At 44.3% G+C, this 12617-nt stretch overlaps 1 protein-coding gene across 1 annotated transcript in view; it reads right to left on the reverse strand.

Moving 5' to 3' along the window:
- Nucleotides 1-11597: 11597 nt before the first annotated feature.
- Nucleotides 11598-12617, reverse strand: part of GALNT14 (polypeptide N-acetylgalactosaminyltransferase 14) — a 153185-nt gene continuing 152165 nt past the window's right edge. The window contains exon 15 of the mRNA XM_012559895.2: nucleotides 11598-12192. Coding sequence (XP_012415349.2) covers nucleotides 12034-12192 — 159 coding nt within the window. The 3' untranslated portion in view covers nucleotides 11598-12033. The remainder of the gene's footprint in view (nucleotides 12193-12617) is intronic.

A 12617-nucleotide genomic window follows, 5' to 3' on the forward strand; every position in this document is an offset into this window, starting at 1 on the left:
TATCGAGTTGTCTAATTCTGAAATTTTATTGTTAATCTTCTGGATTTCTGATTGCTGTCTCTCTATGGATTCTTGCAGCCTATTAAATTTGTCATTATGTTCTTGAATAACTTCTTTAACTTCTGCTACTACTTTGTATGTTCTTTGGCATGTCTGCATTTTGATGAATTTCCTTTCTAATTTCTAGAAGAGTTCTGTATAATAATCTTTTGTATTCTGCCTCTGGTAATTCCAAGAAATTCTCTTCTTCCAGAGAATTTATTGATTATTTTGGGAGCTTGCTGAAGCCATCATGGACTGCCTCTTTATGTGGTTTGATATTGACTGTTGTCTCCGAGCCATCAATAAGTTATTATAATTTTATTTTATATTTGTTTAGTGAGTCCTAACTTCTTGTTTTGTTTTGATATGCCCTAATAGGCCGCTCGTGTGTACTAGTTTGATTATTGGTGTCTTTGAAGCTCTAACGTCCTGTCACCAGGTAGTTAGCTCTGTAACTAAGTATATGCACACAGGAGTCTGTTAAATTTTCCTACATGCATTCAGCTCAGTTGTCCAGGCAGTCAGTCAGCAAGTATGTGGTGCAGGTCCTCACCTACAGTCTTAGACAGGCATAGGTGATTGGTGTAGGCACAGGTATCTGGCTGCAGTGGGGGGTCATGTGCAGAGCCAGGCAGGGGGCTGACAGCTGCTCCTGAGAGTCTGAAAGGAAAGCATGTCCTTATTCCATAGGGCAAGTAGGTAGGTGAGTTTTGCAGCCGGACTATGAGCACCCCACTCCGTTGGCTGTAAAGACTCCAGGGCATCACTTATTCTTGGACCCCTGTAGCAGGTGACTAGGTGGCATAGGTGGAGCCACCAGTCCTCAAGCCTCTGGTGTGGATTGGTAAAGGTGTCTGCTCAAAGGGCAGGGCTGTGTCGAGGGTCACAAATCTGCCACTTCACAGCTGAAACAGTTGACGTTAGACTTAAGATGTTTATCCTGTTGTACTGTGGTAGTGAGGGCTTATGCTGTTGAGATGGGTCCCCACAAGTCTATACAAGGGTGTAAGGCACTCAAAGGAGCTGTGCCGACCTTGAGTTCCTGGCTTAGGGGAGCCAGTAGCTTATTTGTTCCCTCTCCAAGGCCAGAAGAATGGGTCAGGGTGCCTTTTGGGATTTACTTCTGGCCCAGAGGACTCAGACTTCGGAAGGCCAGACCTGTGCAGAGCAGGGAGGGAGGAGGTAAAAAGAAGAGAGGTTTTTTCCCAAATGGGCTTTTTTTGTTTTTTTTTTCAAATCCCCACTTGGGATCTGTTTTTCACTGGTTCGGAGAGTCCTGACAGAATCTCTGCTGCTGGATCTCTCTCAATGTGGAAACTGCCTCCTGAGCACACGCGCGGAGCCTTGTGCCTGCTTCACCGTGAACCTCAGAGCCAGCTGGGACTGAAGAACTGGAGCAGAGTCCGGTTTGGCACTTCTAGCTTCTACAGAACTGTCTCCCTCTCTCCCCACCACTCAGTCTGATTCCTAAACTTTGCCTTGTTCAGGGCTCCTAGATACTCATATACAATCAAATCACTCATTTTTCCAGGTCTTTGTTGTAAGAGGGATATAGGAAGCCATCTGACTACTCCGCCATCTTGGTCCTGCCTCCAGAACTACTTAATTTAAAAGGCAGCCCATTAAGGAGTTTTACACAATGGATTCCATGGTACTTGTAGCATATTCTTTCAGTGAGAACACTAGTGTTCATTATTGTGTCCTCTACGTGAGAAGCAGCATAGCCAGGTGGCAATGAACCTAGACTCTGGAGCAGAATTCTTGGATTTGAATCTCACTTCTATTACATGTTGTGTGACTTTGAGCGAGTTAGTTACCTTCTTGACTCTCAGGTTACTCACTTGTAAAATGGAAATAAGAATAGTAGCTGTTATCATATAGCTGGAGTCTCTGGTTGGTGCAAATGGTTAATGCACTGAGCTGCTAATTGAAAAGTTGGAGGTATAAGTCCACCCAGAGGCACCTTGGGAGAAAGCCCTGGCAATCTACTTCCAAAAGGTCACACCCATTGAAAACACTATAGAGCACAATTCTACTGTGACACACATAGGGTTGACATGAGTTGGGGTCAACTCCATAACAACTGTTTTTTTATTACTATATAGCTACTATTTTCATGAGAATTAACTGAGTTAAATTCTTTAAAGCTCTTAGAACATGCTGGGCACATAGTAAACAGTGTGTAACTTATTGCTATGCTATTATTATTCCATTTTGTGTCTAAAATGCTTTATAATTAAAAAATGAAGCCTGGTTAGTGGATACTCAAGGAGTTAAATTAAAGGTGGATACTGTGAAGGCATTTGCCTAGCAGGATCTACCTGGCATTAAGCTCATTTTTCTGCCTTGGCTTCATCTTCTCTTTTCCCTCTTCTCCACTTCCCCCAACGTCTGCCGCCATAATCTCTTATTGTTTTCTATTTTCCATTCTGACTGACAGTGACATAGTGCAGACCTCACCATCTTTTTTGGACTACTTCTAGAGTCTCTAAGAGATCCTTCCTTCACAGAATCTCCTCTCCAAAGCATCTAGCTAGCTGATACCCAATCAATCTTCTTCTGTTTACACTTTGGTCAATATACTCCATTGCTCCCAAACCTTTGGTGGCTCACAATTAAGTTCTTAATTACCCAATTAAGTGCAGAACGCTCTGCCTGGCATTCAAGTTCCCATTTCTGGCCTTCCCTGACCCCCCACCACCACCTCCTTCCATGCCTCCTATACTGCAGGCAGGTCAACCTACTCTGTGTTCCCTGAGAAAGGCTGTACTTTACTGTTTCTGTGCCTTTGCTAACACTGTTCTGAACATCCAGAATGCATCCCTATGTCCATCTTTTTAAGATTTCCCTTATCCTTCAAGTTCATCTTACATGGAGTTTTTCATTCCTTTGAAGCTCAGAGTACTTTATTTGAATGTCTTTTTTGACACAACGTTCTATCTGCGCAGCTTTGGGTCTTAACATCCTGCCCCCTTGCTCAGCATCCATTGATCTATAAAAAGTACTGTTGGCTCAAGGCCCCCCCCTGGTTTGGAGACATACATCAGACCCCATTCCCTGAGCCCCAGGAAGGCAGGTGGAAGCTTGGGATACTGGGCACTGGCACTTGAGCTGGACAAAGCATGGTGGGACAGATCTGTGTTCTGACAGTGTGTAAGGCTAACTCCAAAACTGAAAATCAGCCAGGTGTAAAGGAGGAGGAGCAAAAGAGAGTAAAGAGGCTGAAGAGGAGCAAAGAGAGGTACAATTCAGGCAACAGAGCAGAAATCATGGCTCAGACCAGAAGTTTGAAACACAGGGTAAGAAATGGAGCTGCAGACATTTCCTGGGTGCTGGGATGTGGAGTGACCTTGCTGTGAGTGGGGAGGGAGCTTTTAGAGTGTTGAGCCAGGGTAGACTTCTGCTATGCCTCAGAGTTACCGATGGACTTGTCTTCTGTTCGTCTCTTCTGTAATACCACTGATGCTATGGATGGCATTGCTTCTCCACAGGGCTCAGTACAAACCATAACACACAGGTGCTTGGCACATAGTAGACAGAGACCCGACTAAAGTGTACAGGTGTGGAATGAACACAAAGGGGGAGGAATCGCTAGCTGAGGGAAATGTTGCAGAACTGGATGAAATGAAGTTCCAAAACCAATGGGGAAAAACACACTGTCATGGATGTACTGTGTCCTCCCAAAATATGTATTGAAGTCCTGTCCCCTGTACCTATGGATGTGATCCTGTTTGGAAATAGGAGTTTTCTTTTATGTTAATGAGGTCATAATAGAGTAGGGTGGGTCCTAAACCTAATCACTTCTGTGTTATAAAGAGCAGAATAGACACAGAGACACACACAAGAAAGACAGACATCAGAAACCGATGTACCCACAAGCCCAGGAATGGCAAGACTTACCAGCAGACACTGGAAACTAGGAAAGAGGCTCACAGAAAGAATCAATCTGGCCAACACCCTGATTTGGACTTCTAGCCTCCAGAACTTGAGAAAATAAATTTCTGTTCTTTAAAGCCACCTATTTGTGGTATTTTTTGTTACGGCAGCACTAGGTAACTGAGATGCATACCATTTGCCTCATTGATCCTCACTGCTTTTTTCTGTTTACTTTCCTTTTCTAGGCTCATCATCAATTCAGAACCAGCAAGTACAGCTGTAGGGGTTCTGAGTCCTTCTCCATGACTCCCATGCCTTGGGCATCCCCACAGGGGAGTCTTGCATCCCAGTCTGACCTCTAATGCACCTCTGAGGATTGAAGCATCAATCCTCAACACTTACAGGCTTGCCTCCTGCTCTGGGATCTGACACTTAGTCCTCTTAACAAAATGATAATAAAACCAAAACCAAACCCGTTGCCCGTAGAGTTGATTCTGACTCATAGCAACCCTATAGGATGAGGTAGAACTGCCCTTCCAAGGAGGAGGGCCTGGTGGATTCAAACTGCCAACCTTTTTGTTAGCAGCTGTAGCTCTTAACCACTACTCCCCCAGGGTTTCCAAAATGATAACAGCTACTAACATTTTTGAGGACATAATATGAACCAAACTCTGTGCTGAGAACATCCCATGAATCATTTCATTTAATCTTGATAAAAAAATTGAGGCAAGTATAATTATTAGTCCCACTTACAGAGGAGGAAATTGAATTCAGAGGTTAAGGAACTTGCTCCCAGTCACACAGGGTTTGAACCTACATTATCTGACTCTAGAGTCCACTGCTGAAACCACTAGGCTATGCTTCAGAGAATTGTATTGGTCAAAGTAAAAGGAGATATCATGCTCGAGAAGTTTTTTTCTTTAAATTAGGGTAGGAGAGATTTGAACACTACCATGTTGATGGAGAGGGGACAGCAGAGAGGGAGACATAACTAATGGAGCAAGAAGGGAGAGGAGGAGTTAAGCACAAGTGAGAGTGTGGTCTTCGAGAAGGCTGCTGAGGGAAAGAAGAAGAAGCTCATCCCAGATGGGCTCAAACTGCTCCAAAAGTAGAGAACAAAAGCCATTTTCCAAAAAAGGAGGGGGAGGGCCTTGAAGCCAAGGTGGAATAAAGGAGTTCAGTCTCCTCACTGTGGGGACAGGCCTGGAGTATCTCTTCAAGATGAGGGACAGGCCTGCACAACAGAATAAAAATCCCAGCCAGCTCGGAGGCCTCCCTTGATCTGCACACATAATGCTGTTAATGAGAACAGCTTTTCAAAAGAGGTTTGTCTCTCTTTTGACTCTGGTTTAGCCTCTGGCTGTCAGCTCACCCATTCTCACACCGAAAGCACCCTGCAGGAGTAGGTGAGGGCAGGGACCCATTTTCTTTCATCCATCCAGGGTGAAGCCCATGGGTGAAACTGCTTCATTTCTTGAAGGGAAGGAGGGTGCAGTGCATACCCACCCCCAGCTCACCCCACCATCACTAATGGAAGTCCTCCCCCGAGCCTTGTGGCCTGCAGGGCAGGGGACTGAGTTCTTAGAGACTGGGATCTCTCAGAGGGCTATCCAGTGGGCCATCTGCAGGGGTGCTCACCGCTCCTTGTGGGGACTGGACAGTGAGTTATTGAAGCCTGTTACCTTAGGCAGCAGGTGGAGGCGTCCCAGTCTGCTCCTTCCTGCAGAGCGTGGCCAGGTAATATTTACTGGCTCAAATGAGTAAGGTAACCAGCCCTATCACAGCACAGAGGATGCGGCTCTCATTCAAGGTTTTTTTTTTCTTTCTCCTCTCTTCATTATGTTTGTAATTTTGTTTTATTATTTCCCATTGGAAAGCTGTGAAATGAAAACGATGCGATCTACTGCTGTGAAATAATGTCATACTTGAGTCCTTTTCCAATAAGCCCTGAGGTTTGCACTGTGATGGCTTCATTAAATTAGCCGGCTCCAAGGCAAATGGAAAAGTGCTTGTAGCTTCGGATTTCGATAATCTGAGTTGGGCTGCCTGAGACCACAGACCACAAGGGAGCTTGGGAAGTTTGCTTTGCAGGCTAGGGGAGGAGAGGCTCTTACCCTTGCCTGTGTAGTCCCAGAAGCCACAATTTCTGCAAAACTGCTAGACCTCTCAAGTAACTCTCATACTATCTCCATTCCCTCTGTGTGCCAGACACTGCTCCAGGGGTTGTCATGTGTTAAGGGCATGGATGAGCTAGGGCAATGTCTCTCCAGAGGCACGGTGGAGCAGAGAAGAGAGGAGGCTTACCTCCACTGTAGGTAAACTATGATGGACCATGGGTGAAAGGTGAACCTCTCCTGGAAGCAATCTTCTGAAACCCCAAAGGCTAGCCAAGACTCAGGTAGCCAAGTGCCAGTGAATATGCTGGCAATACTTGCACATGAAATACAAGTGTTCTCTGCCTACCCTCCCATTATCTTCCCCAGAGTTTATGGGAACTCGTTCTCTCTTGCTGGACTCTACTGCAGTATTAAAGATTTCCATTACTGATATTTCTTTCCAGTAACTCTGTCATTATGAAGTAAAATATGCACAATTCTTAAATTTATGTTTATTATAACAAGATTTCATTGTTATAAATTTGTCTTTTCATCTCTCCATTTCTTCCTTTGCTGTCTTTTTAAAACTCTAATGTCTGATAACTGTAGCCAGGAAGTAATTAGGAAATGGTACTAAAGAATCACAAGCTTACTCTCTCACTCACTCACTCACTCACTGAGATATATTGAATGCCTACAATAAGATATGGTCCCAGAGCCAGTGGGACATGGTGATAGCTAATTATAGCACTAAGGACTTTTGGTCTGAGATGACATAGGAAGACCCCACCCCATCGCTGACACATATAAATATTGAATAAAATACAACAAAAACAATTTAAAATCACAGCTGCATTTGAAAAGAAGAAAGGGGAAATTCCAAATTCTAGAAACAAGTGGGAATTCACAGCAGGAGTGGTAAGAGAGCTGAAGGGGAATTGAAGCCAGATTGTATATAATCTGGGCTGGGGTCTTAACACACAAGCAGAGGCAGATGAAGATCACAAGCATCATGGGTGGCAGAGGCCAGAATTGAGGCCCTACGTATAGTGGGGTGCCTACAAGGGCCAGACAAACCCCACCTACCAGCTGGATGAGTGATGATGGCACGGAAGCAAGACCACAATTTTGGGTAGAAAAGGAGTAATCTCCAAGCTCGTGCCTGGCATAGATGTAGCGTCCAAATTCTCCTTTGCTTTCACAATGTGGAAACCACAAATGGAGAAATAAATGTACAAATTTGTTTGGAATCAATGAAATCAGCTGAGGCAAACTTGAACCTTCCCAGAGGCCTGCCTCCACAATCAGGGAACATGGGATGCCCAGAGGAAAACACTCTTGCTGAAGATGAGCTCACAGAGAGAAATTACAAAGCACATAAGAAATAAACTGCCATGAGAAAGTCTTAGATTCAACATGGTGCCAGGCTCAGCCACCCATGCTGAGTTCAGAATTACCTAAAAACTTCCATTTATCCCCATCCACTCAACACCATCATCCTCCCAACTCTGATCTAGCCACCAGAGAGTATATGAAGCTTTTGCCTCTCCCTCTTCTTCATAAAAGTGTGTGTATTTGTGTATAATGTATGTATGTATAAATTCCCTGTCATTTAATTTGCACATCAAACCATTAAGATACTTAGAAGCCCATATTGATTACAACTGTTTCCACTAGCCAGATGTGAACCTGGGTGAGGGGGTTTTTGCCATTCCTGGCTACCTCCTCACCTGGCAGTATGGTGAGAGAACTCTAGCTTGGAGATTCTCCAAACATGGTTTGGGGGCTAAATCTTGTGAACCCTCAGGATCCAAAGAATGTAGACCTTTTTGTTATCATAATTTGACACCATGCTATTGGACAAATTTTCATTTTCACCAACAACTACTGGTGACCCCACTAAGTAAGCTATTCCTGGTTATTAAAATTTGGCAGTTAGGTTCAATTATCAGAGTTGAGTCAGGACTTTAATTGTGTCCACCAAAAGATCTGACTGCCAGGCAAAGCTTGGCCACACTCGCTCTGTAAATATGCATGTGTGGGCCAGGGGCCTTCCTGCACCTAGTGCCGGTTGCTATCTTATCAGTGTATCTTCAGCCTTGTTTTGAATCAGTGGAGGTTTGTAATTGCTGGTGCTCTGGCTTTTAAATCACCAATAACTTTTACTTTGGCTTCATCACCATCAGTGGATATTAATATTTGGAGAAGTCTACAAAGTTGTAGTGATACCTATTTGCTTTATCAGAGTTTTTAGCCTGTTTTCCACTAAGAAGGAGGTCTTAAGATGCATGCATTGCAGCTCAAATGTGAACCACCCATATCTCTACTGTTGTTGTTAGGTGCCACTGAGTGGATTTCAATTCACAGTGACACCATGTGATAGAGTGGAACTGCCCTAGGGTTTTCTAGTTTATAATTTACGGGAGCAGATTGCTAGGTCTTTCTCCCACAGAGACACTAGGTGAGTTCGAACCACCAACGTTTTGGTTTGCAGCTGAGCATTTAACCATTGTACCATCAGGGCTCCTTATATCTGTGCAAGTTTCCAAAACTGAGGTTCCTACCATGTCTAGGGTGGCTGGCTCAGGTGTAGGTCTGGCTCCTTTTTGTGACTTCTGCCTCTGTGTTCCTGAGGACCTAATCTTGACTTCTTCATAAGCACATGGGCCTGGGCCTCTGGCAGGGCAGAACCAGCAGACTGACTTCTTCCTATTCATATGCATATGACCTTAAGCCCCTGGCTGGGTGGAACCAGTGGACCGTGGCTCCCTATCAATCATCTTGTGACCCCCTTGCAAGTACTTATGCTATTATGTGAGTGAACTCAATCCAAATACCCACAGTTTTGTATCCAACAAATTACTGTAAAGCCCTCACTTTGAGTTGTCTCACCTCCTGCTTACCTAATCTTGCAACTTCTAATCAGAATGTTGTATTTTTACCTTATAAATATGCCTCTGTGACTCCACCATTTTGGAGTGCTGGTTTTCATTTTGTGAGATCCAACATGTCCCCTTCTTGAGCTGTCTTTGCTCTCAATAAATCTCTTTACTTTCAGTTCAAACACAGTATGCATTATCACTTGACGACATATGTCTACTAGCAGATTCCAAAAAACCAAACCAAATCAGTTACTTCTGAGTGGATTTTGACTCATGGCAACCCTGTGTGTTTCAGAGTAGAACTGCTCTCCTTAGGGTTTTCAGTTGCTGTGATCTTTTGGAGGCAGATTGCCAGGTATTTCTTATGCGGCACCTCTGAGTGGATTCGAACTACCAATCTTTTGGTTAGTAGCTGTGTGATTAACTGTCTGCACCACCCAGGGATTCCCACTGGCAGATTACCCCTCCATATACCTTTACAATGACTCTTCATTATTATCATCAAGTTCTTTCACTGGAAAAAAGGAGTTAAGTGGGAGAGCTATGTGTTAGCTCTTCTGCCACATGAAAAGAGGCAGAGTTAAAAAAAGTTTACCCCACTGGGGCAAAGGCCTCCATTCCTCTTTCCTCATTCTCTTGTGTGTTTGACAGAGAGGTAGTAAAATGTAAATAAAATCATTTCATCTTGGGCAAGGACTAGTTCTTTCAATCATCCGTTTAAGAAAATATTCACTGAGAGCTCAGCGAGCGCCAAGCTCAACCCAAGCAAGACACATTTCCTGCCACCAAGGAACTCAATGATAGACATATATTCAGAGATAGGTAAGTAAACAGATAAGGCCAATACAAGTCTCTGCTTTCATCTATTTTAGTAGGGTACCTGTTCCACCTACATAGGGGAAAGGATGCTGGCCAACGTGTCTATTCTTTCTTCTCTGCAAGGCTGGTTTGAGCCCTGTGGACACACAGCTTAAGGAGCCACCAGAACGTCTTCTTCTATAGATGTCTGAATCTATCCCATAGCCTCTTCTCTTTCACAGTGCAAAGTAAAATAGCCCCAACAAAACAGCCAAATCACAAGTAAAGAAGGCAATGGAAGGATTGCATAAAGATAACAACTAAATCTCCAGAGGAGATTCTGGGTCTGTACACACTCAGCCTTTCACTTTCTAAGTCTGTAGTAGTCCAAAGTAATGGATTTTATAGTGATGAGCTTGGACCACTGCCTATCACTGAAGGGGTTTCTGGATGAAGGAGAGATAGACAACTGTGTAGAATATAATGGTTACCGTGGTAGGCTGATTCTAAAATGTCTTCCCCTCAACCCCAAGATTCCCACCTCCTGGCAATCTCTCTCTTGGGTAACCTCCTTCCCTTGAGTGTGGGCTGGACCTAGCGACTTGCTTCTAATGACAGAATATGGCAAGAGTAAAAACAAAAAACTTATTGCCATAGAATCAGTTCTGACTCATAAAATGCACAACTGACCTATAGTTTTCAAGGCTGTAATCTTTACAGAAGCAGATTGCCACAGCTTTCTCCCATGAAGTGGCTGGTGGGTTTTAACTGCTGACCTTTTGGTTAGCCACTGAGCGTTTAACTACTGTGCCACCAGGGCTCCTTACGGCAAGAATGATAGGCCATAATTTCTGAGATTAGGTTATGATGTGGTTATATGACTTCTGTCTTGCTTGCACTCTCTCTCTTGCTGGCACTCTTGCTTCTTGGCTTGTTTGCTTTGGTGAAGTCAGTGGCCATGTTGGAGAGGCTACTGTGGCAAAGAATTGAGGGTGGCCTCAGACCAATAGTCTGCAAGGAATTGAATCATGCCAACAAACACAGAGTGAGCTTGGAACAGATACTGCCCCAGTTGAGATGACTGTCACCCTGGCCAACAGTTTGATTGTAGCCTTGTAAGAGATCTTGAAGTGTAAGTTCTTAATCCCATTAAGCTGTGTCTGGTTTCCTGACCCACAGAAACTATGAGATAATAAATGTTTGATACTTTAAGCTGTTAAGTTTTGGGATGATTTGTTACACTGCAATAGATGGCTAAGCCAGTTATTATTAAACAGTTATTATTAAACAGCCTATGGTGAATTTACCGGAGCAGAGAATGTACAAGCATATTTTGGGAGCCTTAAAACAATATGGATTGATCCTTCTCTTACACCCTAGTTAATAAGAATAGGCAGCCCCAGTGCACACTGGTAGGCTGGAGATTTATTAGAGTAAGAAACTCCTATGTTAATGGCCACAGACTGTAAGGCCATAGGGACCATAAGACTGTCTAGGCCAGTGTTCTAAACCAGGCAGCGATGTCAAGAATCAGCTGAGGGGCCTGGACCCTACCCTGGACCTACTGGATTGGGGTCTTCACAGGTGGGTCCAAGAGCATCTGAATTAGATAAAATTTCCCCAGATGAGTCAGATTGTGTATCCCTGGGTAAGAGCCACTTATCTAGTCCTGTTCCTCCACTTAACATAAGAGGACACGGAGGCCAGAGAAGTTGTGCATCTTTTTAAGATCACACAGCTAGTCAGTGGCAGAACCAGGAGAAAAACACAGGATTCCTATGTCCCTTTCCTCTCCTTTGTCCACTCTGCCACAAGGTCCCCACCCATGTACACCTCCGCCCCATAAGATGGAGAACTTAGTTTAACCCAGAGCTAACATAAATAGAAAAAAGGAACAGATATGCAGAGAAAATGACTAAGGTTATCTTTATTTGTTTTGAAAACAACTTCTGTTCTTCATTACTCAATATAATCCTGGCCTGGGCCTGGTGACAAGGAATGCTTCTCTCTCTGGCCTCCCCCAAGTTCCTCCTTTGTAAGTAAGGGGACAACACACACACTTCCCATTAGAAATCTGTCTCCAGATACCAGGTGGGAAAAATGGCCAGGACTCGAATTCAACACACTGAGAATATGTGGGGTTTGTCTCTGAGCCCCATGTGGCTTGCAATCTTTCCCTTCATCCTCCCTGAGACGATCACTCCTGTCCTAGGTGGCTTTGCCTCTGCCTCCCCGTTCAGGGTGTCTGGAGTAGTCATGGGATGCTCACAGCCTCATTTACAGTCTGCTTTTCTTGTCTGGGAAGCATCCCCAGCCCAGGCTGGTTCAGGGAGGCCCCATTAGGAATTCACCATGTCCCAGTGCTGGCTCATAAGTGAGGACTCACAGGGGTTGACGACGATCTCCCTGCCATTCTCAGTGCCTTCATCAAACATGTCCATGTCCAGGCAGAGGTGAGAGGCCATGTGCTCGATGCGGGAACCAGTCTTGGTCCATTGCTGAGAGGACAGGAGAGAAGATGAACCAAGTTTCTCTGCCAATGATGGAATTCCAGTATAATCGAACATGTTTACACCACATGCCGAGAGTCACTCAGAGACCTGACTTCAGTCTCATGGAGGAATGAAACTGCAATTAATTGCTCTGCCAGATACTTAAAAAAAAAAAAAAATTAGATTTAAAAAAGCAAAAGTGAAATCAATATGTTTGCTAGGAAAACTCATCAGGGGGCAGTAACTTTCCAAGCAATACGCCAGAGAATGTGAAGCAAGTTAGTCACAGGAGCAATTAAAAAAAAAAAAAGAAGACCCCAGCTTGGTATATGCAGTGGTAAAAAGAAATGGGAGAGAGGTGGGGATGTCAGGAGCAGGGAAGGCAATGGGAATGGGGATAGAGGGGCTCCTGGGCAGCACCCATGCAGTAA

The sequence above is a fragment of the Trichechus manatus genome, unplaced genomic scaffold (genome assembly GCF_000243295.1).
Source record: "Trichechus manatus latirostris isolate Lorelei unplaced genomic scaffold, TriManLat1.0 scaffold00373, whole genome shotgun sequence".
Classification (NCBI taxonomy): Eukaryota; Metazoa; Chordata; class Mammalia; order Sirenia; family Trichechidae; genus Trichechus; species Trichechus manatus.